The sequence below is a fragment of the Cucumis melo genome, chromosome 11 (genome assembly GCF_025177605.1).
Source record: "Cucumis melo cultivar AY chromosome 11, USDA_Cmelo_AY_1.0, whole genome shotgun sequence".
NCBI lineage: Eukaryota > Viridiplantae > Streptophyta > Magnoliopsida > Cucurbitales > Cucurbitaceae > Cucumis > Cucumis melo.
In genome coordinates, this window is record NC_066867.1 from 32,253,007 (window position 1) to 32,277,804 (window position 24,798).

A 24,798-nucleotide genomic window follows, 5' to 3' on the forward strand; every position below is an offset into this window, starting at 1 on the left:
ATTCAACAACAAAGTTAAAAAGTAAACAAAAGTAAAAAAAAAAAAAAAAAAAAAAAAAAAAATATATATATATATATATAATTAAAGCATTTTCAAATATAATTAAAATATTTATTAAATATATTATTTTAATATATTTATTTTATTTTATTTTCAACAAAAGGAAAAGATGAGGAAACAACTCACAAAAATTTCCTGAAAAGAAAGAAAGAAGAGACGTTACGTTACATAAATCGGAAGTCCAAGGTCGCTGTCGTTTAGCCATGGAGGAAAGATGGCGTGGATTTGTTGAGGTATATATACCACACCAACCATCGTCGCTGTTCTTTTCTTCTCGATATGAACAACATAATGATTTTCCTCGTTTTCCTTCATCATCATTTCATCTTCATCTCCATCCACTCTCTCGCAAGTGTTTCTCTGTTCCACGCTATCTTCTAATTCGCTCTTCTTATTTTTCTTCTTCTTCTTCCTCCTCTTCCCTTTGCACTAAGCTTTTGTATCACTTTCGCCATGGATTCTTCTCTCAACTCGGTTTTGGTGGAATATAGAGCCTCTGCCAATGCTTTCCTGTCCAAATACGAGCCACTGGCTCTCGTTTTTGGTCCTCTTTTGGTCCTACTATTGGCTCGGCTGCTTCAGTCATTTCTGGATCTTGTTTACGAAGCAGGACTTAAAGCTACCTTCTTATCGTTCTTCATGGCTACGATTAAGTATGGTTTTTGATTTTTGGTGCTGAAGTTGTTGATTTGGTATTGTTGGAAATGTGACGATGTTTTAGTTGTTTGATTGTTTCTGTGGAAACAGGTTAATTCCTGGGGTGAAACGTCGGATCGATTCTGAGAAGCAGAAGGTTGGTTTTTGTGTTTATAGCATTGCATTTCCTTTAAACGATATGAAGTTTGTATTTATGAACTGGTTTTATGTTATAGCAATTATGCCGTTTTTACAGAATGAGATTGTAGGTTATGCTGTATTGGTTTTAATTAAATGAGTAACTTTAGTGATATGGTATGCGTTGACAACTTATCGGTAGGGTTGCTGGACCATTTTCAGATTATTTCAAATTCTTAATTATAGGTTGCCATTTAGTTGGTCAAACTTTGACCCAGACCGTTGACTCTTCTTTCTTTCTTCCACGGAAAATTTGATATCGCACTGCATTTCCTTCGTTTGGTATCCGTCTTTGGTTTTGATTTAGATGGTTACGACCTTCAGAAAATCTGGCAATGAAGAACTCATCCATCTTCTGAGTAGGAAATATCAGTGCCCTGTTTCTCGCTTTGTCTCTTCATGTACATATAAGGAGATGTCCTGATACCTTTCGAAGGAGAAGATAAGAAACTTTAGACCAAATTGAATTCTTTTGAATTTTTTAACTGAAGAAATAATTTAGAATCTCAATTTAGGCTAAAGAGAAAAGCTATCGTCATAACTGATAACTAATACTCGGTACTTATAACTTTGGTGATGATGTTTGTTCAATGCCCAGGTTGTGGAAAAATTACAATCCGGCGGTAATTCTAAAAGAGAAAGTTGGAGGACTGAGTTGCCAATGGCCGGCCTGGGAACTGAAGTCATTGAGAAAATGAAAAATGAGAAACAAAAAGATGTGGTTTGGCAAGGAAAATGCTCGGGTACAGTGTATGTTTGAAAGTTTGCAGATGCATTTTAACGATTCAATACTACTTTATTAGAATATAGTTACACTGAAATTCAAATATATATTTCTTTAAATGTCAATATTTATGAGTATTTTTCACGTCTGAGCAGCTACATTGGAGGATCTGAATCTGAAGGTCATTTTTCTCTCATAAACGAGGCATGTTCAATGTTAGTAAGTTGTAGCTGATCTATGACTTTTATGTTTTACCCTAAGTCTCTACTGAAGTGCTAAAGTCACTTTGCTATCATGTAATTTTGTTATTTAGTCACGAGTATTAGTAGTAGTAATGTGGGGTCTCATGTTTTGCCTGTGAACTCTTTTTTCTGAAAATGTTCCCAAGTTAGTGCCTCTATCAAAGATCAATTAGGTTTCGACAACTTCAAAGTTCCATCATCTATGGCAGAAGGAAAGTATTTGCTGTATTTAGATACAATTACGGGTCAAGAATGAACGAAGAGAAGTTAATTAGTTTGAACATAATTTAAATCTTTTCTAGGTAGCTCTAACTCAATGGACAAACCTGTCGAGACAAAAAGTAACTTGTAATGATATCATAGCTAAACATTTTGAGTTTAAATCCCTTGCTTTCATTACTTTTGTTTATTTATTATTTATCTTTTAAACATCATCTAGATTGCTGATATCCTATTGAAGTGGAGTTTGGATTATCATGTTCTTATCTCCTTTATTGAAGAGCTTTCCTTTCCATAACAAATAAAACTCCTAGTTGATCATAAAATGTTTCGTGGATCTTTACCAATTCTCCTTGGGCTGTTCTGGATTTTTTTTCAGGTTTGCACATACAAATCCTTTACATTTGGATGTATTTCAAAGTGTGGTGCGGTTTGAAGCTGAAGTAGTGGCCATGACTGCTGCTCTTCTTGGCAGTAAAGTGGAGGCTTCTGGAGGGCAAATCTGTGGAAACATGACATCAGGAGGAACTGAAAGCATACTGTTGGCTGTGAAGTCAACACGTGACTATATGAAATCCAAGAAGGGAATTAAAAAACCTGAAATGTATACTCCTTGTGTTTTTCATGTATGTTCCGTTCTATACATTTCTTGGTGACCTTAAATTTATCATAGTTTTCCCTCAATGTTCAGGATAATACCTGAGTCTGCACATTCAGCATATGATAAGGCTGCTCACTATTTTAATATCAAGCTGTGGCGTGTCCCTGTAAACAAAGAATTCAAAGCAGATGTGAAAGCTATTCGGAAATTTATCAACAGGAATACTATCTTGGTATCTATCTTTTATTCTCTTCTTACACTTATATTGACGGGAACTCTCTTTTTCTATATTTTTTCCTACCTTTATCCAAAATTAAGGAGTATGATACTGTTGTTTTTGCGCATTCTGGAAAGATACCTCACCCTGTTGCCTCTTGTAGTATTTATATTTGTCTGTTACCTGATTGTACTTTCCTTTATGCTCTTCATATTGCAGATTGTTGGATCTGCGCCTGGGTTTCCTCACGGAATCATTGATCCGATTGTTGTAGGTCCCTGTTGTCTTATATTATTTAGTTGTTTTCTATGTGCTGGGATAAGACCATCAATCTTAACTTATGTGGCATTTCGTGAGTAATTTCTCATTAGAAATATTTTGTAATGTTTTTGCAGGAACTTGGGGAATTAGCTTCTAGCTCTGGCATTTGTCTGCACGTTGACTTTTGTCTTGGCGGCTTTGTGTTGCCGTTTGCGCGCAAGCTTGGGTAAGGTTCTTTCGTCTTACATTGGAACAAAGTTTTTGATATGCACTAAAAATCCCATATCATATTCTTATTTTTTATGAGTTGAAAGTACCTACCTTTTAGAACACAAAAAATACTTCTAAACACACCAATATGTTGGTAGTACTTCTAACATGGAAAATACAGTTGGCAGTTTTGAAGCACTTCTCAATGGAATTCATGAGGGCTAGCTTCTCTTTCACAATCAACTATCGATTGATTTTCCAATTTCTACCCAATCCTTAAACCCCTTAACTACGGTTCACAGTTCTCCTTGGGCTTTGATTTATAGAAGTTTTTTGTAATTATCCTCAGTCTTGTTTTGCTTGACTGGAGCCATTTTTTGGTTTCACTTTTATTTGATCTATGTTATGGTCCTTACATGTTTTACCTTGGTTTCTCATTAGGAGGGAAAAAACCCCAACTCACCCCAACAAACTCTCAAGTAACTTCAAGGTTGAATTACAAATTATAAACTCATGAATCTACTAGATACATAATTGAAAGTTTAGGATTCTTTTAGACACAAAATTCGAATTTATATTTAATAGATTAATTAATTTTTTTTGATAAAATAGATCAATTAACTTTTATTGAAATTTACAAAACTTATTGGATACAGAATAAAAAAATTTAAGAATGTATCCTATACTTTTAAAAGGCCAGGGGCTAAATAGAAACAAATCAACCCAGTTTTAAATTTGTAATTTATTCTTACTTCAAATAAAACGCTAACATTTCTTATACAATGCATTAATCTAGCAGGAATAAGCTTACTTGTACATCATCAAATGCTTTATCACTAACCTCTCTCTTCTCTCTATGTTTCCAGAGTGAGGATATCGACCTTACTATGAAAGAACATGGTGATAAATTTCCCACCTGTATGTGTGGGATTATATTACCTTGTAGGCTAGTGCACACATGAAACATGCAGTAATTAGTTTATCATGTAGAAATTACATGAAGAAAACAGTGTTGCAATTATTATACATTAGCGGAGTTTTTCTGGCCACCTTTGATATTGAAAATTTCTTTTTATTCCTTATTTTCAGGTACCCAATTCCACCTTGTGATTTTTCAGTTAAAGGAGTGACATCGATATCTGTGGATGTACATAAATATGGATTAGCACCCAAAGGAACAAGTGTGGTTTTGTACAGAAATCATGAGATTAGAAAGGTAGTTTCTTTTACTGAAGCATTTAGTCCTTATTTTGATTGGATTGGAATAGTAGGTGTTTTTACATACATACATACAATATATATACAAAATCTTATTTATTTGGATAAGAAACCAAGGTCAAGGACTCAGGGGATATACAATGGCAATGCAAAAAACAAGCCGAAGACACAAAATAACCCACAAGCTCAATTACAAGAAGGGCTCCAATAAAAAAGAATCAAATTATTTTGATAATTACAAGCATAATACCGCAACTAATTCAATTATTCCTCCTGGACATGATGAAGACGCAGAGGTAGGGAAAAGAACTATCAGTGGAAAGCAAGACAGGCCACCAAGATCATGCCTGCTGTTTTCCATGGCTTAATGCTCATATGATCATCCTTTTCTTTTTCTAATTGTACTTTTTTATCAAGATGGTTTGAAGTTAAGTTGCTAGTTCTATAATTAAAAATCAATTTTATATTATTTCTGATTTCATTTAGCTTTATGGTTGTTGGTCGGTTGGTGTTCTCTTCTGGCTGTGCCTGCCTACCTTGATGTCAACAGCATCAATTTGTTGCTGGTAAGTTTACTTATCCCTGTTACTGAAAAGTTGGCTTTTCACGCCTCAAGTTTAAATCAAGCTTTTAATAGGTACTAATGTAGCAGCTATTGGGTCTCCATGGTTGTCATCAATGTTTAACTTTATTTTGAGATGTATTTCCGAAACTGTGAGCTATAAAATATGTTTTCTTGTCATATTTCATAAGTAGAAATCTTCATGGAGAGTCTGGAGACTTGTCAGAGACTTGGGCTAATACAATTTCGCACTTATCTTTTTCATGAGAGCAAAGTCATTCTACTGAGAAAAAGAGAGATATATTCTCCCTCTGTTCCTTTTGTTGGGGTGGAACTCGCGTAAATGACTTTTCCTTTTTTGATTTTGGTTTTTTAGTAAGTGAGTGGTCTGGTGGGCTTTACGTCTCTCCAACAATAGCTGGAAGCAGACCCGGTGGCTTGATTGCTGGGGCTTGGGCAGCAATGATGTCTTTGGGAGAAGAAGGTATCTACAACGTGAATCTAATGATACTCGTTGTTGTTACTTGGCTTTAAGCTCACTGTGGTTTAATTGCTTTCTATAGGATATTTGCAGAACACAAAAGAGATCATGGAAGTATCAAAGAGGATACATAGGGGGTACGTTCTGTTTCAATATGCTCTCTATTCATCTATTTAGGCTGTGAAGAATTGCAAGGTGTTTATTTCTTTCAAAATTCATTTCTTTTTTGGTGCAGGATAAACGAAATACCCGAGTTATTTGTTATCGGAAAGCCAGACATGACAATTATAGCATTTGGGTCTACTGCTCTTGACATTTTTGAAGTCAACGACATTATGTCATCAAAAGGCTGGCATTTGAATGCCTTGCAAAAGCCTAGCAGGTCAGCTTTCTCAAAGAATATCATATTTGGATTACATTTAAAATGTTGAAAAATCTTCCCCCTTTTAAATTACTATACTTTACTTGCATCCAAATTGTGGTTTTTACTCTGAATTTGAACATAGTTAAGTGATTCATACATCTGTATTTCTTCTTGGAGACGGGAAGTTTAATGTCCACTCCTTTGTTTGTGAGGGAATGTTGAATTGGACAGAATTTTAAAGTTTTCTACTTTGAAAGAATTTATTTAGTCATTTAGATCTTTTGTTTCCCATTACCTTAGATATAAAACTCAAAAGCTTTTTGATGGAAAGAAAGCAGCCTTTGATTCAATTAACAAGTCAGGACCCTCTGAGATGGTCCATGTTTTCTGTTCTACTACTTTCATGCATCAACTTTAAAATTTCCAGTTCAGTCCAAATTTTTAATAAAGACTAATCATCCCTCACATTGATTCAGTATTCACATCTGCGTGACGCTTCAGCATGTATCTATAGTCGACAACTTTCTCCAGGACCTGCAAGAATCTGTCACCATTGTAAGCTTATTTGCAACGATCTTCTTAGTCCATCAATTTAACTAATATGCTTATTTTTTAGATGTTTTATTGACTTATGTATTTGTAATGATATATTTCAGGTAAAAAAGAATCCAGGTCCAATTAATGGAGGATTAGCTCCAATATATGGTGCAGCAGAGAGAATGCCAGATAGATCTATGGTTCAAGAGTTGCTCATAAGTTACATGGATGGTACATGCTAGCAGGCAGTAGCTTGTCTCATTTGCTCACATTGGTTTGCTTCATATAAATTTCATTTTGTATTATGTCATTTTCAAATAAAAATATTTAAATTATGAAAAGAATAAACTATATTCTTCAAGATTAGCTTGATAGTGTCGGTTGTTGCTGTAATGTGTTGAATTATTGGCACATTTTTATTGTCTTATAAACATGTAATACTAGGTGGGTTGATGGTTCTGATGATACATTTGACCTTGGGAAAGCTTTTAAACGAAGTCTTCTAAAGCTGTTGTTTTTCTAATATTGCCCCTTGAGTTTTCCAATATTGGCCTTTTGCATCAATTTATCAAAATAAGTATTTAACTATTTCACTTTAAATACCCACACCCGAATTGCTCACATTTTGAGTTCAAGTTTAGAGTCTGTAAATTCTATAAAAGAAAGATTTAAAGTCGATGCGTCAAATAAGATTTTGTATCTTAAACCTGGGCAATTTATTGTTGTGTACATGATGGTTTGATAAGAGTTGTTGGAGCTATATGTTCATGTTAACTTTGCTAAATCATATACTATCAACAATTCCACAACTTAGATTGACATTGCTAAGTTATATATTATCCATAGTTCTTGTGACCTCTAGTATTTGATGACTATCCCCACTCCCTAACGTGTATACCATCAGTAAAATCAATATGTTACATACTAATCTAGCACACCATGATAGATACCTAAAGGATTAATATTCTTTCATGGTGATGTATATGGATTCCCAAATGAAGATGAGGTTATCAACAATGTCTCAAGCATAGGACTTTGTGATGATTCGACTGGAGTTGAGTTGTCGGAGCTTCATGATTGTCGACATGATTACCCTACATCTTGAATCGAGTCATTTCCATCATAATATATTGAATTCAATATATAGATGTGAAGTTGTGAAAAAACTATTAGATATCGTCAGGTTCGATAGATTGTTCAAAAATAAAGAATAAAAAAAAAACAACTATATTAAATCGGACTAAACGATAAATTTTTACCAATGATGGACGATACAAATACTCCAACTTTTGGCTTGGGTAGGTGTAACCAATTCTTCACTACAGATGCAAGACTACAAATATCAACTTAGGATAACTGAGGAATTTTTCTTGTTCATTGACATACAATCATTAAACGAGTAAAAGTTATGTTGTAAACCCATGAATATAATATTTCAACAAATTTTGAATTAGATAATTGCACGACTCCATGGTTTTGTTAAAGCACCAGTCCACCAAGCAATAGGCATGATTTTGCTAAGCATAACTTCAATTAACATATTAATTAACCATAATATTTAGTTAAATTTAGTCAAACTTGATCGATAAAAAAAAAAAAAGGTGTATCCGACGTGTATTTATATTGTATCAATGCACGGGCAAGTAATTTAATTACATATTAGTAATCATTCCACAACAATTATCATAAAATTTTAGTTTCACCATGGAATTATAAGTCCGGTATGACGATCAGCTTAACATATCTTTCTATCTGTACAACCATGCAAGACAACTTACTTCAACTGTTCGTGCTCATACATAAATAAAAGGATTAAACATTGTAATTCATTTACATAATTTTTTTTAATATTCTTACTCCGATCAAATTTACTTTTGAGTGCATGCGTCTCTTTGAAATGAATGGACATGGCTTTTTCTATACGTTTTTGTTGCATTGCAATTTTAGCTAATCAGAATACCAATGGATAAGGAAATTTTGTATTACTGCCTTTCTGGGCAACGACAGTTTGATCATTGTAGTTGAAATATAATGCATTAGTCCCAGGTATGGTAAGCCAGATTGAATAAGTGAATATCTCTTTCAATTTCTAGAGCTTTCTTGTTTTAGTTTGCTTTATTAACAAACTAGTTCATTTGGTTACGTTCTCTTGGAATTTTGTAACTGCACTAGAAAGGTTTGGTATAGTGAGATGTTTAGTGTATGTCGTTAAGTACACTCCTTGGTTACAAATCCATTGTTCACTTAGAAATTAGAATACTCATTTGATTGATGTGTATTGAAGTTATGAAGTCTGGGGTGCAGAGTTTGTAAAATAGAGTTTCGTGATAAAAGATGTGAATACGTTATTCGATAAATATACAAACTTCAATAGTTGAAATTGAATTTACAGCCACGTTAGGATATTCATTTCGGTGGGAACTGTAGTAGAGTCTTCTGAATTTAGTGGCTCTTCCTAGTGGTTGTTGCTTCGTCTACATCACTTCGATTAGAGGAGAGCTTGACATATGCTTCCATAAGGTTCAGCAGTTTTCTTGCTTTGAGGCACTTGGCAGGATTAGTATCAATGATCTCTCTGTGCTTAGTGAAGATTTTTGACTCTCATTTGTGGCCTGAGATGTTAAGATATGATGGCGTTTAATTAAATTCTGCCCTTTTGTGACAAAGAAAGAGCGTTTTGAAGCTAAATTTTGATTTCTTCCGTATTTGGAAAATTTTTGACGTAGCTATATTAACCCTTCATAGACTTTTTTATAGCTGTTTAAAATAACAATTAAATTTATTTTTGAAGAGGTATGAAACATAATAGAGTTCTGGATGACAGGGAATGAAAGCTATAAATTTTAGCTTCGAAGGAAAATTCCCTAAAACTTGAGGCAGTGTAAAGAACCTTAAGGCAGCTTGGTTTTTCGGTTCTTTGGACTATGGTCCGAAATAAAGGTGAGCATGTTGTGTTTATCAAACACAACATGTGTATTTGATAGGTATGGTGATTCCAACTACTTGATTTCTCCCCTGGGAGATGTTTACCTGATAGATTTTACTTATATTGAATTCGTTTTTCTTTTCATATTGGTTTAATGAGAATGAAAGAGGACAAAATTGTGCATCTACATCAGAATCTCGAATTGTGCTAATTTAAAGGACGACTTCCTGTTTTGACAGATTGTTTGGGGGAATAGAAACCTATAGCTTTTCAACTCAAAATTCTATGTTGTCAACAAGTAGACTTAATCAGATGCACTTGTCCACCTGAGGAGTGGATGAACAACAATGGAGGAGTACCCTTATTAAGATGGCAAATGTTGGCAATTATCTTACCAAATCAACATTCATTAGGAAAGGAAGAAAATGAGAATTCTTGTTCTCACTATTATTTAGTGTTTTACACCTCCCTCCCCCCAGAAAAAGAAACCAAGGAAGTTTTGTAATGATCAGATAATTAGATTAGATTAGTTCTTTTGTTTGTTCTGTTATTCAATTATTAACTTCATATTTTTTGAGTCGCTAATTTGAACATTTACGTACCTTTTTATCTTTGCCCAATAATTTATTCTTCTCTCTGCTTTTGGTTTCTAGGAAGTAAATTTATAGACTACTTGTTTGATCATTTTTCTACTTTTCTTCGTTTTACAAAATGAAAATATTTGAGTAGAAAAACATCGATTGTTTTCGCGACAATTATTTTCCCGCTTGTTCCATTCTTCATTGACAAGCTATTTTGATATGGGCAGCTGGCTATTCTTTTGCTTTTGGTGCATACTTCTCATAGTCCTAGGATATTTTTATCATTTTGGAAATTTACAGAATGGCATTTTATGTTGGTTAGTTGGCTATGGTAAATCTAAATGTCAGAAAATCTCTCTCTGCGCTGCCAGTGTTCTCTTTTTCATGTTAGGTTAACTAGAGTTTGGAAAATGTCTATATTTCGCTTTAGCCTAATTAAAAAGACAGAGGGTCATCAATAGCGAAAGTAAAAGAAAACAGAGAATTGCAGAGGACATGCTTTTTGTGGAATTTGTAAGCAAATATGATCATAAAGTGTTCTAGGGACAACAATACATTTCACACACAACATACAAAGGGAGTGTTTGAAGAGGGAGATCCTCTACTTATTTTCACACCCAAACGCTGTTCAGATTGTAGTAACTTGCACACTATCAGCAATAATTACCAATATCAATATGAGTAGACAATACTGCAACACACTCGGCTACTGATGAACAAGGATTTTGCTTCTTCTACCTCTCAAAGCTCCAGCACTAGATCTATGATGAGCATAATAATTAGGGTTGCATGAGTCAGTGTAGACATTTGTCTCTCAAAAAATTGTTTAAATAATGCAGTGAGCAATCAATGGTTTAGCAAATATAGAAAAAAGGATGCCAAAATGAGTACTGCTCGACCTACTTCAAGTATGTACAATCAACCTTGAGATAATAGGTTGGATAGCCCACCACTAATATTGTCAAAAAGAATAAAAATATGTAGAAAAAAATGATAAGCTACTATTTTTGTATACTAAGTAAGGACTACAATGAGTTGAATTTTAGTTCTTATAATTTAAGAGTATTAATTTGTAGCTTGTGGGTGCTGATACTTGTGTTTATGAAAACTAGTAGGACATCTAGTTGAATGTTGGGAAATAGGAGACGATGAGTTCATTAACTTACAGTCTTCATCTGAATTAATCCAGCGTTCCTTGTTGTCATTTGGATCAGAACTGTTTAGTCCATAATGTGGTGGAAATTGATTCTTGACGCGTTGAAAGCTTGGTTTCGACTGTGTTCTCTGGGGATATATCATGATATCCTCATCAGATGTCTGCTCTCCATTGTTGCAGCAACCATCATGGTTATGGTTTGCTTTTTTCTTTTTCTGAACCTTTGGGTGTTTATCAGACTTCTGTATGATTGCTGAGCTTTCAGGATGAACTTTTCTATGGAACATGTGAAAAATCTGCAATCCACATCTCATATGTTGAGAAAAATTTAACAATTATTTATAGATAGGAAACCAGTAAAAATTCAATTGGGCTCAGTAGTTCTCTATGGTTAAGTAGGTTTCTAAAGCCTCTCAATTGAACTATCTCCTAGTTTAAAAATTTAAACAGTTGGAAAACTAATACTCAGATGAGGCCAGACGGTAATTTAAACTGTTTATCCCAAGAGTTGAAAAGAAAAAAGAAAAGTGGCATGAGGACCCTCAATATTCATTCCAAGGATTGGGCTTTTGGCAAGTTTACATTGATCCTGAATCCTGATTCTTTGGATTGAATGTTCTAAGGTACCATCATATAGATTTTTGTTGCTTGTTCCCAGGCTATATTTGCATTGAGCTATTGATAAATTCTTCGAAACATTGGAAGCAAGAGTTAAGTTTAAATCATAGTTTGGCATACCTTATGCAGTTTTGTTTCTGCTGAAGCTGAATCATTGAGGCCTTCAACAGCTGTAGCAGAGCTCCTGGAAGAAGCAGACAACATTCTTTTCTTCAGTTTCTTTTTCATTAGGTGCATGGCAGATTTTTCAATATCCTCTTCAGCTCGTTTGTCTTCCTTGTCAAATTTTGCACCTGCATTCTCTTCAGCTATTTTGCTTCTCTGAAACAGCTCGCCAAGGGAGGTTCTGTTTTCTTTTTTAGCCACTGTTGTTGTAGTCTCTGACAATTCAATTGCTGACCCAAAAAGATATCCCTGAAGTGGGCAGATGATGGTCCCACTCAAATTGCTTTCTAGGCCATCCATTGGCTTGCCGCTGAGGGTAATGGTGCTACCATGGCTGCTCCTTCCCATGCTGACATAACTGTTTCTTCCAGAGGAATCATTGTATCCGTCATCCTTAGTTTCAGCTCCTAGAACTTTTTCCAACTCATCATTTATAAGCTTCAGTTCATTTTCTGTTACTTCAGTTTCATTTTCCGTTATATTCTCAACGGAAATTGAAAACTTTGGTGTCATTGGGTCACTGATGACTTGTTCAGATCCTAGAGTTCCAATTGCAAGAAATCCGTGGAAGATCTCAGACATTGGATGAGATGATTCATCTTCGTAGTCTTCATCTCCCACTTCTGATTCTAGACCAGCGAAAGATTTTCGAAGGTGCTGTTCTCGTTGGGATTGCTTGAAAGGTTTAATGCTTGACTTTGAGATGTATTGCTGATCATCAAGCGGTTGTTGGCCTATAAAGAACAAGTACAAGAATAGCAAGGATCTCTTTGTTACACAAATACATTTAGTATATCATTTAGTAGTTGAAGAAATTAAGATTTACCAATGGCAAAATCTTTCAGCGGTTCACCACTGTTCTGCCGAAATTTACGGTGCATCCAACCAAGTAGCTATGAGAAGAAAGACCAGAGTATCATTAGTATTTAGACAGAAACACTCTACAAGGATTAATGCAGAATTAACTTACCTTCATCTTTCTAGTTGTGCTTCAGAAACCTGAGTTTTGATGTCTTCAGTTTAGAGGGGTGATGAGAAAAAAAGGTGTTTGCATTGTTTAGCTCACTGCTTATTTATTAATAAGAGTGTCAAACTTTTCCTGTATAACTCCAATAGTCTGAGATGATATGGTAAAGGAAACATAGGGATCCTTACAAAAGAATTGGTTGGCTTATACTATCCATTCAAGTGGCCAAATGGTTAGTGGGTCCTGGGGCACCCTTCTGGAAGCTGATCATCATTCTATCTGAGCAATGTGACCAGTTTTGATTTTTTGATACTTTAGGTCGTGGTATTGACTCTCTCCAAACCTGAAGTTCTTCCATTCTTCAAAAAGCATATTTTTACTGTTTGTAGATGTTTTTAAACATTCTCTTTTAGTTCTATTTAATCAGTTTTAAGTACCTTAATTTATTCATGTTTTGTTTATAGTTGTGCTATCTACACAAACATGTTTTGCACATGCTTCCATTGGAAAATGATAGTTTCCATCCATATAATTATAACAACCTCTCTATGATTTGGTGAGCAAAGCCCGAAAGGACTGGTGGGGTCTCTGGAGAATATTTTGTTGGACCAAAATAAGAGCAAAGATAATTGACAACGAAGTGGATCGTTTCTCATCAGGGGCACACTTGCATTAATCTGATCTGGAAAGGTAGAAGAGGCTATACATTATGTTGCATATTTTAATTGAAAATTTTGAAAGGACTCTTCAATGTCTTATTTTCTTATGTGATTCCTATTAAATCTACATGTTGGATCATGCATTTATTTGTGGATATTTGGAGCTAAAGATCTTTAATAGTAGATGACCTTTTGGTCTCCCTGACACCATTTTTTTTTTAAATTATGTTTGTAAGCAAGATCTCAGTTGAGATCTGATATAATATAAAGGTTAGATTGTGCTTCTGATCTTTATTCCCTAACAATGGCCATGATTCTAGTATTGTTGTTGATAACCACAAATTGTGTTACAACTGTATTAGAGAGTTCTAATTTATAGCAAATTTTTTAGGCTTCATGGTATGATCTCTAGCGTCATTTCAGAATATTTCTTCAAGAAGAAAATTTAGAAGGAAAAAAAATATGCCTGGGTCCCATGTGTGTTTTAAACGAACCATTTGCAACTCCACGTTTATGACACATTATGTTGTAGGACATAAACTTTACCCTTTTGGATCTCAGCTAGTTCTTGTTTGTTCATACTTATTGTTTGCTTTCAGTGGTATAGACATGTTGACCCGATGAGATAGGGTAAGAAAGAAGAGAAGGGAGAAGGTTTATGCACTTTGACATTGGTTTTGAAGTACATAAGGCGCAAATGCAAACTCGTTACCCTTCCCCCTTTTTAACTTGTAATTATAATTTGTGAATAGTATGTCCTAACCCTCAGTGTTCTTCTGAGCTTTTTTACAAGAGAAAATATTCTTCCCAGGAAAGAAATTGATATGATTTCAGTTCATACAAATTTTTTCTTCCTAATTTCATTAAGATATGAAAATAACCAAAAAAAAAAAAAAGTGAGAGTAGTGTTTGTAAGTTAAATTTTCAAAAATAGAAAACATAAAAACGAAATAATTATCATACTGAGTTTTAGTTTTAGTGTGTTTTATAATTTCAGGGAGAAGATTTAAGAACAGAGGATTTCAGATTTGATTAAGGTGGGACTATGATGTATAGCACCATTTGATATTTACCTCAATGAGTTTGAGAGCGAATGATTTAATGTCAAATCAGCCTAAATTTCCAGCTGATAAGTTGGCTTGCTCTATTTGTTTTTAGTTTTCAACCTGGTAGACTGATATTTCAATCTTAAGTTGATTAGATTTGCATTAGATCTGGTGACAGAGTGGGAAAGATGCAAGGAGGGGCCATGCTCCATGAACTTGCAAGCTTTCTGAACATGAAGATAGGTTTTTATCTGTGATCCAAAAGCTTGTCAAATCCAACTAATATCATTGGTAGATTCATTGATCCATGTTTATACATGTTCATACTAACCCTTTTCACCAAATTCACCGTATGAAGAGATTTTTATATTCAGCGGCACGACAATTAGGAGCCGATGAAGACCTTCTTCCTTCTGGTATGTTTCTATCAGTCTTTCATGCTTTCTATTCCTGCTTTTAAGAGAAAACTGACTCGAAAACGTGCTTATCGGCTTACTAGCCTGTTGAAATTGCTAAAACCAAAATGTAACCTTTGTTTTAGTTTGGTCATTATGCTTTTAAACATTTTATTATTTTCATATCTTTTCTTTTTTTGAATTCAACCTCTTTTTCGAGCATGAATACATCAGTTGACCTATGCTCATATCAGTGACCATATCTTTTCATTAAGGCTTAGGTAGCTTCCTACTAACAATTAGAAAAATAAACAACACCAGAAATGAGGTTCCTGATTGTCACATTTTATTTTAATCTCATCATGGTAGTTTGGCAAGTCATATTAGTTCAGAAAAATAAAAGTTGAAAATAATCTTGATATGGAGTGTAACCGATAATGCATCTGTTGGATTTTTCTGATTGTTTCAAAAGTGTAACTATAAATGACTTGTCATATGCTAAATTTATGCTGTTTTTTGTTAGCGATGGAGCCAACTAGTAAGAGTTAATTTAGAAAAAAAAAAAAAAATAGAACAAAAATAAAACTATAGAGACTAAAGTGAAACTAATGTAAAGAATTTAATCACAAATCTTGGGTAGGCCACATTACAGATACAAAAAGTGAGCATTTTATTATCTGATTCTGGGACCTGCTAAACTTTTATGCCGACTTTTGTTTTTAGGAACCAAACATGGAACTAAAATCCGAATGTCTTTGTCAGTGACATGAGGGAAAACAACTATGTTGTGGACAAAGTGTGCCACATATTTATCCTTCTCTTGACCTTTTCTTTTTGACCAACACCCCAAAAGTCTCTTCCCACTAGGATGTGAATATATGCACCGAACATGTTGTGTTATAAATCTCTTTGTCTAAATGCAATAACCCTCATTCATTCGTTATGATTTGTACATGTAAAAGCAAAACCAAGTTAGTAGCAGCCCCTTACTGTGATGTGATAATGCAATGAACATTAATCTGTTTGTCTAAATGCTTTTTTAACTTTCATTTCTGGATTGAACACTACTTTTAAAGCTGAATGCATCAGTTTTTTTAATACCCTTTTGAACACTTTCTTCCCTGTTGAATGTGAGGCTGGTTTTGCCAGGTGATTGGCTATTATCGAAGAACATTGCTGCCTCTGTTGTTTGGACTGTGGATAGAGATTGAGACCTTTGACTCACTTTCAACCTCACAGTTAGGATGCTCATACACTATTATTCTAATTTATTTATTATTATTATTATTATTTTATGTTTTTCAGTGTAACTTGAGGCTACTTATCAATCTTGAACTCAATAGAGCACAATTTTTGTATAGTATGGAATCCTTGTTTTGGAACTGATGTTTCTATTACCTATGTGTGAAATAATGTAGAATCTATCAATTAAGTTAGGTTATGTTTAGTAATAATTTGGTCTTTGGTAAGTGAAAATTAAGACTATAAATATCACTTCCACCTCTAAATCTCTTGCTTTCGTATATGTTTTTACCGATGGTTTTAAAAATCAAGTAAAATTTTGAAAACTAAAAACAGTAGTTTTTGTTTTTGGAATTTAGTTAGTACTGAAACTCTTCTATATAGGATGTGGTAATAAAATGAAAGGAACGAACTTAATTTTTAAACTTTGATCCAAACTAAAAAAAAAAATATACTTTTTTTAATAAAATTTTGAAAATATTCATAAAATGTAAACAACGTAACAAAGAGAATTAATATATGAAAATATTGTAATAGATAAAAAAGGAATTAACAATCAAAGTCTAATAGCCAAAAACGCCAAGGTGTTTGAGATTTGGTTGATACGTTCAACACAACAAAGTTGGGAAGAAATTATTTGAAGAGACCGACAAATATCAATCACGGTTGAATGTAAGAGCAAACCACCTAAACTTCGTATTTAGTGGTTTTTAGGACTTACAAATTATTGAATCTACCTCCAACGATTATTATGATGCGTCACACGTTACTACGATCTCCTTAAATTTAATCAAAATAAAGCATAATTCCAACTTATTTTTTCCTCAAAATCTCTACACTATCATATGTCCCATCCTCATTATTTATCATGCCAATCATGGTAACACATTACTATGACGAGAGTCTACAAAAATTCTATTTTTACAACGAAGTCTTTGTTTTAGCCACCAATTTTGAAATTTTAATTTTAAACAATATTCCAAGTTGTAAAGAAAATTACCAAAATAAAAAAGGAAGTTTTGCCTAAAAGAATACAAGAGATCATAATATCAATATATTTGCCTACTAAATATAACTTAAGGGTGAGCAAAATATTTGCTCTCAAGATCTTTCACTAGATGCCTAATGTATTTCATATTTAGTTTATATAACACTATAAAATCATATTTTTTGTTAATCCATCTAAGATTACTATGTTAATATAATTCAATCAACAACTTAGCTATCTTAAAAATGAAATCTTTCTTCTAAATTTCATAAAAGTAGGATAGATATTGAACTAAACGAGAAACCAAAAATGATCCAATGCTTCTCTTTCTTCTTCCTTTTGCCCAACAACAATAATATTTGAACTTTCTTCTTCCTTCTCTCTGTGGTGATACAAACGCAACCCCAAATTGCAAAATCTCTATTTTATATGAAACCCACTTGTGGTGTTGCTGTTGACTTCATTTACGTTCAATCTTGGCGTGAGGAGCAATTGCTCCGTGCAGAGGAATCAGATTCCCTTTACATTCTTATATACAGCCCATTCAAAAGATGGGTGCGTCGTATAATCCGGCTACCATCTTCATCCGCTTGGAGCTCGATTTTGGACCACCCATTGTTTTGATTTTGAGGTATCAAACCCGTTCTGTCTCTTCCTCGCTCTGTTTTTCTTCTGTAATTTGAGTTTTCTGCAGTTATGAATGAAGTTCTTATATTGCAACAGTAATGTGAATTGGACCATAAAGAACAAGAATCTGATGCTAATTTTAGAACTGGGTTTAATTTCTTTTAGTGTTTCTGAATGGTATTTGCTTTGTTAGGCGTTGTTTTTATGGTAGGCAAAGAACAGCCCCATGGGAGAAGGAGATTGCGACTTTGGAGAGAATAAACTGGTGGAGGAAGGATCAGAAGTTGCTGGTGATGAAGCGGTAGTCGATGAAAACTAAGTGTTTGATGATATGCCTGTTGGAGTTCGACAATTTTATTTTGTCAAAGTTAAGGCACTTGAAAACTCAAACACAGATGCTATAATCAAGCCTGAAGAAACGATTTCAAAGATGAACCAAGACCAAAGTTTAATAGCCCAGAAGATAAGGGACAGAAAGGTGTGTGGAGAAGAATTATAATCTTTAGTTGTTTCTAATTCACGTAGTGAAAATGTCATAACATTTTAATGGACTCTCCCGGTATGGCGCTGGATCATGAATCATGTGAGCCTTTTGATGTACAACAATGGCGGATTAAATTCTTCATTCATTAGACAAATTGCTTTTCCTAGAATAAGTGATATTGGTATGTAACACACTGAATATAGTAATTTTTGTTTGTAGATGGACCGTGATCGAGTGATTGCCAAGTTGAATGACCAACAGTACTATGAATTTCGGGATGATTTCACCCTACATTGCAACACAGACAGAATGAATATGCTCCATTTTTCATTAGAGAAAATGACTTATGTAAATAAGGCACGTAAAGGGAAACCAAATATTTCGTGCTTGTCAGGAGGGAAAGTCGATAAGCAAGTATGATCAACTCTTAAACTTTTGTTTTCTGTAATTTCATTTCAACTCTTTAAACTTCCTCGATCTTTTTCCCCTTATGCAATCCATTATCTACGTGTGACCAGGAATTATCTTTCTTGATGCGACATGGGTGTAAAAACATGGCTGATGAGAGAAAGGTATTAAGGGAGGTTAAAGCAAGACAAGAGAACGATGGTGGCTCGACAGTAGATGAAGTAGATTCTTCTGTAATATTCTACATTATGCATTATAGAATATGATCTTTATGAACTAGTCTAGATGATTATCATCTCACCTAATTTTCTGTGTTTTCCAAACAGCTTGAATCATTGTTTGGGACCTTTGGGTGTCCGTGGTATAAACCAATGGGTTTTCAAATCATTCATGCAATTAAGAAGTTCCAAGGTATTGATGATGATCCAGTTGAGGGAGAGTTGTGGTCCTCCTCGCGTATAAAAAATGTCATTCAAGAAGACGTAAGAGCAAAATGAAAACCCTGGACATTGATTTTTTTAAACTGTATAGTTTAAAATTAAAATTTGTCATTTGTTCTTTGTACATCAAAAGTTGCAAGAACTCTACGACTCTTCAGATTATATAAGGAGAAGACAGGCAAGATTTCGGTCCAAAGCTAAGAAGACAGCGAAAGAACTAGAGAAGGTAGAAAAGGATATAAGCGCTCTACAGAAACGCTTAATATATACCAATCGCAGAAAGGCTGAGGCATACGATACCATTCTTAAATTGAAGAAACAATATGGAGAAGAGGTATATTTATATATTTATATGCATATTCTTATTGTTTAGTTTACTTCAAATTTCCACTCAAATCATGCATGCCAACATCAATTTTATAAATCTTGCTTTATACCTCGTCATTTACAAAAGTGCAAGGAAGTGAAAATTTTACGATCTTGCTTGAACAGGATCTGTTCTATAGGTTGTGTGTTTAATGGCTTATTCGTTAACGGTGGATCTGTTGCACTAATACTTTGTTTGTGCTATTTTTTGGGTTAAGAATGCTTCCCACTACCAATATCGTTCCCTGATGAAGAAAGTTGAAGTACTAGCTAAAAAGAAAGACGTTGCAGCACTTGAAGAATTATCTCAAGGCCAGGTCAAATCTAGTAGTCCCTTTTTCTGGGTGGGGGGAAGTTGTATATATTAGAATTTTAGGACCTTATGAAAACTTGTTTTGTTTTTCTCCTTCAGGTTGACAAGTTTATGCAACAGTGGAACAATTGCCTGGAGTTCAGAAACGATTATAGACAGAGAGTCGTCCCGTCTCTATATAGTCGAGACCTTTGCCTTGATGGGAGGATGATTACTAACCAAAAGTCATCATTAGTTGAGGATACTCGAAAAGTTATCATACCGGAAGCGCTCTCAAAAACTAGATTGAAATGGTTGATGAAAGATGCTGAAGATCCCTTTGAACTTCTTTTCTAACATAGCTAAAATGCCATATAATAAATGTTTGTTCTCCTTGTATATTCTTTGAACTTGTCTTGGAACCTAACGCGATAATCATAGATTCTAAGTTCGAATGTAAGAGTTATTTACCCTTTTAACTAAACTCTTGGTTAGAATCAATCATTAAGTAAATCTTAGTTGTGAGTTATTTACCGTCTAGCTTCGCAAAAATCTACCTTGTAAACAAATTTCATTCAAATAGTTTATCATCTTCGTAGATTCATGAAACTCTGTTTCAAATCCTAATTTAGCCTTATTCATTAAAAAAATAAAGTAAAATTTTCAAATATAACAAAATAAATTATATACAGGCATTCACAGACTTCTACCTGTTTCTATCGATGTTAGACTTTTTTTATCGATTTTGTAAATATGTTTGGTTAAAATTTTCAATTTATTTTGTATTCATGACCATTTTTCAAAAGAATATTTAATAAATTATAATCAATTAGATATTATATTAAATTTCTTCATGTTGACCATTCCCATATTGAAGGACAGTTGACTCGTCAAATATAAAGAAATTTCACATACCGACTTTGCGTGGGGAGCAAAGAACAGATTACTTCATATAAACTAATCAAAGAATGTTTCCTTACATTCGATTAAAGCTACTATCCAATCCCTTTGCCAGCAAGAATTTGGAACACCCATTGCTTTGATTTTGAGGTATCAAACGCCTTCTCTTTTTTCTGCACTCTGTTTTTCTTCTGCTGTTTGAATTTTCTTTAGTTATGAATCAGTAGGAATGTGAATACGTTGAAATTTTTTCATGGGTTTTATTTTTCTTTGTTCGAAGTCTTTTTTGCATTGGGCAAAGAACAGCCCCGCCATGGACGGAGGGAAGGGCGTGGTGGAGGAAGAACAGAAACCTGCTGGTGATGAGGTGATAGTGGATTGTTCTGATTATTTACACCAAATGTTCGATGAAGTGCCTGTTCCAGTTCGACAATGTTCTTTTGTCAAAGTTTTGCCACTTGAGAATCCTGAAGTAGATGCCATGATCAAGAAAGCTGAAGAGACGATTGAAAAGATGAATCAAGATCAAGTTCTGTTAGCTCAGAAGATAAGGAAAAGAGTTGTATGTGAAAAGAAACCGTAGTCATTCCTGATCCTGGTTGAACATTATAGTCATATCTCCTTGTTTGGTTTTAGCCTCTTCTAATAAATAGATCGTTAGAATTTTCTATAACTTGAAAAGTTAGTTTTCCTTGTTGAAGTGATGTTGATTAATGATCTATAAGACATTGATTTTGATAAGTTTTCGTTGTAGATGGATGGCGATGATGTGAGGGCAAAATTATGCATGATAAATTACTATGATAACTGTGGAACCTTCCTAAATTGGGACAGAGAGAGATTGGATATCCTGCATCTATCATTAGATAAACTGACTTTTGCAAACAGAGCATACAAAGAGAAATCGATTAACTCATGCTTGTCGGGAGGGGAAGTTGATAAGCAGGTATGGCCTATTCAACTCAATTTCTTTTTGTATTCAATGTGACATTTTAGAGTTTCTTCATCTTCTTCATTTTATGGAATGTGTGTATATATATTTGTTGATGTTTGAGCAGAAACTGTCATTTTCGATAGTACATGGCCGTAAAAACATGGCTGATGAGAGAAATCTATTAAAGGAGATCAAAGCAAGCAAAGGGAAGGATGATGGCATGACAGTAGAAGAACTCTATGCTCCTGTAATATTTAATATTATGCATTAATCTTCAACATTTAGTTCAACTTTTGGTTCAATTCCTGTGATTTTTATTACTTGTATGAATTATCATATCTCTTAAGCCTATTGGTTTATGCAAACAGATTCAACGCCTAAAAGAGCAATGGGATCGTGAGAAAGCCGCTAAAGATGCTGACCGTAGTAAAACCATTCTCAAAGACATCAGACAACATAAAATTGCTAGAGAGCAAGCTATTGCTGATGCTGTTGTGAATGGAAAATTGTGGAACTCCTTGGGCTCACAAGAAGCCATACGAGCAGAAGTAAGAGCCATAAACAAAGATTTAATTAGACAAAGCACCCCTAAACTTTGGGGCATGTTTCAATTACTTTAACTTTTTTTTCCATTTTAATCCTTGAACTTAGAACTTATTCAAAAAGTATCCCTTGGAGAGTTTTTTCTTTCTTTTTCCCCATAAAATGGAGGGTATGATATTATGAATCGGAAGGGTTGCTGATTATAAAAATTAAAAAACCTACATTACATCCTTTACGACTTAGTTTGAACTTCCTTGAAGCTTAAGATCAGTTTTACAATTCAGTTCAACTCAAAAATACCATGAACATCATTTACATCATCATTCACAAACTCCATTTTTTAATATCAACTCTAACGTCAATTTACATGAATGATATTGTAAATGATGTTAGGTAAGTATTTCAATTTTCAAACATCATGTTTAGGGACAACTTTCCTGATATCATTTTTATGGGAAAATTTTCAAGGCTATTTATTGGTGTAGTTTCAAAGGTCAAGGTTTAAAATGAAATTAGCCTACCCAAAAGTTGGAGGGTATTTTTTTGTATAATCTAGTCTGAAGGAAATGTCGGAGATTTATCATATTCTATAAGTTGTGATTCATACTTATGCAATGTTTCTTGTTAATGAACAGTTGCAGGAGGAACTCAGCTACGAATCAGGTGAGGTTGAGTATAATCACGAAAAAATAAATACCAAAATTATCAAGTTAAAAAAAAAGTTGGAGAAGATAGAAAAGGATATAAGTTCTCTGCAGAAACGCTTGAAAGCTATCAATCGAAAAAAGGGCGCGACATACACCATCATTCTTAAGCTTAAGAAGCAATACGAAGAGGAGGTATGTATGATAAACTCATCACTTACAAACTGAATATTTTTATTGCTTAGTTATATTAAATTTGCACTGAGTTCGTTCATCAAGTTATAAGTTGGTAACCAATCCGAGCATAGCACTAATTACCAATCGGAAGGTCAATTCTGATCTTCTACCATTTAATCGTTGAACAAAATAATTAAAAGAAAGTTTAGAAGCATGGCTTTGTACCTCTCTTCACTTGCAAATTTCTGGAAGTAACATATGGATTTTTAGTCAAATCAAAAACAAAGGTTTTTAAAAACCGTTTCTTTTGTTTTTCGAAACTTGACCAATTTTAAAAGAATTTTTGAAAAGTAGGTAATGAAAACAAAGAAGCTAAGTGGGAGAGACTTAATTTCTAAGATCCAACAACCATAGTAATATTTTGTTAGCTTTTGTTGAACTAGAGATCTGTTGCATTGATATATTCTGTGGTATTTTATATGTTAAGAACGCTGGTCCCTCTCCCAAAGAAAGTCAAAGTACTTGCTGAGAAGAAAGCATTGCAGCACTTCAAAAATTATCTCAAGCACAGGTTTTTCATTAGCTCGCACATGCTATTACAACTTGAATTCTAAGAGCTTGAGAACTGACTCTTCCTTTTTCTTTCCCCCTCTAACAAACAGGTTGAAAAGGTTATACAACAGTGGAATAACTGCCGAGATTTCAAAAGCGATTACGAACAGAGTTGATGTTCATTGATTCAAATCATAGTTGATCAAAGATGTAACTTATTAGTTTCTTTAGTAACCAAATGTTGTAGCATCAAATGGTTGTCCGATCAAACATTTTTTTGAACTTGTGTCCTTGTAAGTATATATGTCAAACAATTTACATATGCTTGAAGAGTTTGTTTGGTCATTTGTTGCTTCAATGTTTCCATTTCTGTAAGTATGTCTCTGAGGTCATATTCAAAAGTATTGATGTCTATTGATTCAAAGTTGCAATGTATTCAGATTTTTTGTTCGGAAGCAACAATAAATTTTCTTGAACATAGCTGCCAATGACAATGAAAAAGAATTAACTTTTTATAATGCAACTAAATTCACATGTCATTTATTAGAATAATTGTATCGAGGATTAACTAAAAATTGTCATGTGTTTCAAATTAAATTTAAAGACAAATTGAACCATTTGAACGATGTCACATTAAAATTCAATTTAAAAAAAAATAAGCTTAATTTAGTCCAAAATTAAATATGACCTAAATATTGAGCCACCACATGAAAGCCCACCAAAGAACAAATAGAGAATTCTTTGCAAAACTTTTTTTTGACTCTAGAAGCTCGAGAGAAAATTCTCCCAAAAATTAGAATACTCCTAACTCCTGAAGTCGATACAAGCTTTCTTCAAGACTCCAACTTCAAGGCTCCGCTTCAGTCAAGAGAGAATCAGAAGATTAAATTCTAGAGATCGAACCACATCGCATCAAATCAACGTGAATACAATATCAACACAAATTCAACACGAATCAAATTTCTTCGGAAATCTGTGTGAACAAGTATAATCATTGTAGAGAAAGGAAATAGAATCCCCACTTCTTAGATGGAAAGTCATGTCAATTCTTGTTGAACTAAGCTAACCTTGGTAATATAATTATATTGAATTTTCATCAGTTTTTTTTAAGAAAAAAATACAAAATTTAAACTTATCAAGTTCTTTGTACTAACAGTT

General features: G+C 33.8%; 4 protein-coding genes across 5 annotated transcripts; 3 read left to right on the forward strand and 1 right to left on the reverse strand.

Moving 5' to 3' along the window:
• Nucleotides 1–321: 321 nt before the first annotated feature.
• Nucleotides 322–7,053, forward strand: LOC103498855 (sphingosine-1-phosphate lyase). Its single transcript, XM_008461635.3, has 15 exons — nucleotides 322–713; nucleotides 808–853; nucleotides 1,493–1,644; nucleotides 1,774–1,833; nucleotides 2,459–2,683; nucleotides 2,771–2,912; nucleotides 3,117–3,167; nucleotides 3,293–3,384; nucleotides 4,458–4,584; nucleotides 5,137–5,152; nucleotides 5,525–5,632; nucleotides 5,712–5,766; nucleotides 5,865–6,011; nucleotides 6,470–6,548; nucleotides 6,650–7,053. The coding sequence occupies exons 1-15, from the start codon at nucleotides 514–516 to the stop codon at nucleotides 6,770–6,772; spliced, it is 1,623 nt and encodes a 540-aa protein (XP_008459857.1). The 5' UTR covers nucleotides 322–513; the 3' UTR covers nucleotides 6,773–7,053.
• A 3,483-nt stretch (nucleotides 7,054–10,536) lies between these two features.
• LOC103498856 (protein LAZY 1-like) lies at nucleotides 10,537–13,098 on the reverse strand. The gene is made up of 5 exons (XM_008461636.3): nucleotides 12,947–13,098; nucleotides 12,803–12,869; nucleotides 11,932–12,710; nucleotides 11,204–11,489; nucleotides 10,537–10,798 (listed from the first exon to the last, which is right to left on the reverse strand). Exons 1-5 carry the CDS (start codon nucleotides 12,950–12,952, stop codon nucleotides 10,779–10,781), a joined length of 1,158 nt encoding a protein of 385 aa, XP_008459858.1. The 5' UTR covers nucleotides 12,953–13,098; the 3' UTR covers nucleotides 10,537–10,778.
• Nucleotides 13,099–17,545: 4,447 nt separating this feature from the next.
• LOC103498858 (proton pump-interactor BIP103-like) lies at nucleotides 17,546–20,499 on the forward strand. Of its 2 annotated transcripts, none has more exons than XM_008461639.3 (8): nucleotides 17,546–17,904; nucleotides 18,094–18,378; nucleotides 18,604–18,798; nucleotides 18,903–19,013; nucleotides 19,119–19,274; nucleotides 19,366–19,566; nucleotides 19,817–19,915; nucleotides 20,011–20,499. In XM_008461639.3, exons 2-8 carry the CDS (start codon nucleotides 18,232–18,234, stop codon nucleotides 20,245–20,247), a joined length of 1,146 nt encoding a protein of 381 aa, XP_008459861.1. In that variant the 5' UTR covers nucleotides 17,546–17,904; nucleotides 18,094–18,231; the 3' UTR covers nucleotides 20,248–20,499. The 2 variants fall into 2 exon arrangements, with proteins under 2 accessions (XP_008459861.1, XP_008459859.1); XM_008461637.3 differs by having other exon boundaries at nucleotides 17,547–17,904; nucleotides 18,903–19,025.
• Nucleotides 20,500–20,771: 272 nt separating this feature from the next.
• On the forward strand, nucleotides 20,772–24,118 carry LOC103498859 (uncharacterized). The gene is made up of 8 exons (XM_051092046.1): nucleotides 20,772–20,940; nucleotides 21,071–21,352; nucleotides 21,545–21,736; nucleotides 21,849–21,971; nucleotides 22,093–22,272; nucleotides 22,903–23,106; nucleotides 23,576–23,659; nucleotides 23,751–24,118. The coding sequence occupies exons 2-7, from the start codon at nucleotides 21,104–21,106 to the stop codon at nucleotides 23,615–23,617; spliced, it is 990 nt and encodes a 329-aa protein (XP_050948003.1). The 5' UTR covers nucleotides 20,772–20,940; nucleotides 21,071–21,103; the 3' UTR covers nucleotides 23,618–23,659; nucleotides 23,751–24,118.
• Nucleotides 24,119–24,798: the final 680 nt, after the last annotated feature.

Excerpts from the sequence above, each read along its gene's own strand:
- LOC103498855 (XM_008461635.3), top strand. The coding sequence starts at position 514 with ATGGATTCTTCTCTCAACTCGGTTTTGGTGGAATATAGAGCCTCTGCC. Across the intron at positions 5,633-5,711 it reads GATGTCTTTGGGAGAAGAAG|GATATTTGCAGAACACAAAA; the intron begins GTATCTACAACG and ends TGCTTTCTATAG. Across the intron at positions 6,549-6,649 it reads TGCAAGAATCTGTCACCATT|GTAAAAAAGAATCCAGGTCC; the intron begins GTAAGCTTATTT and ends GATATATTTCAG.
- LOC103498856 (XM_008461636.3), bottom strand. Across the intron at positions 12,711-12,802 it reads GCTGAAAGATTTTGCCATTG|GCCAACAACCGCTTGATGAT; the intron begins GTAAATCTTAAT and ends TGTTCTTTATAG. Across the intron at positions 11,490-11,931 it reads CAGAAACAAAACTGCATAAG|ATTTTTCACATGTTCCATAG; the intron begins GTATGCCAAACT and ends TGTGGATTGCAG.
- LOC103498858 (XM_008461637.3), top strand. The coding sequence starts at position 18,232 with ATGCCTGTTGGAGTTCGACAATTTTATTTTGTCAAAGTTAAGGCACTT. Across the intron at positions 18,799-18,902 it reads GAGGGAAAGTCGATAAGCAA|GAATTATCTTTCTTGATGCG; the intron begins GTATGATCAACT and ends ACGTGTGACCAG. Across the intron at positions 19,916-20,010 it reads AAGAATTATCTCAAGGCCAG|GTTGACAAGTTTATGCAACA; the intron begins GTCAAATCTAGT and ends TTTCTCCTTCAG.
- LOC103498859 (XM_051092046.1), top strand. The coding sequence starts at position 21,104 with ATGGACGGAGGGAAGGGCGTGGTGGAGGAAGAACAGAAACCTGCTGGT. Across the intron at positions 22,273-22,902 it reads AAGAAGCCATACGAGCAGAA|TTGCAGGAGGAACTCAGCTA; the intron begins GTAAGAGCCATA and ends GTTAATGAACAG. Across the intron at positions 23,107-23,575 it reads AGAAGCAATACGAAGAGGAG|AACGCTGGTCCCTCTCCCAA; the intron begins GTATGTATGATA and ends TTATATGTTAAG.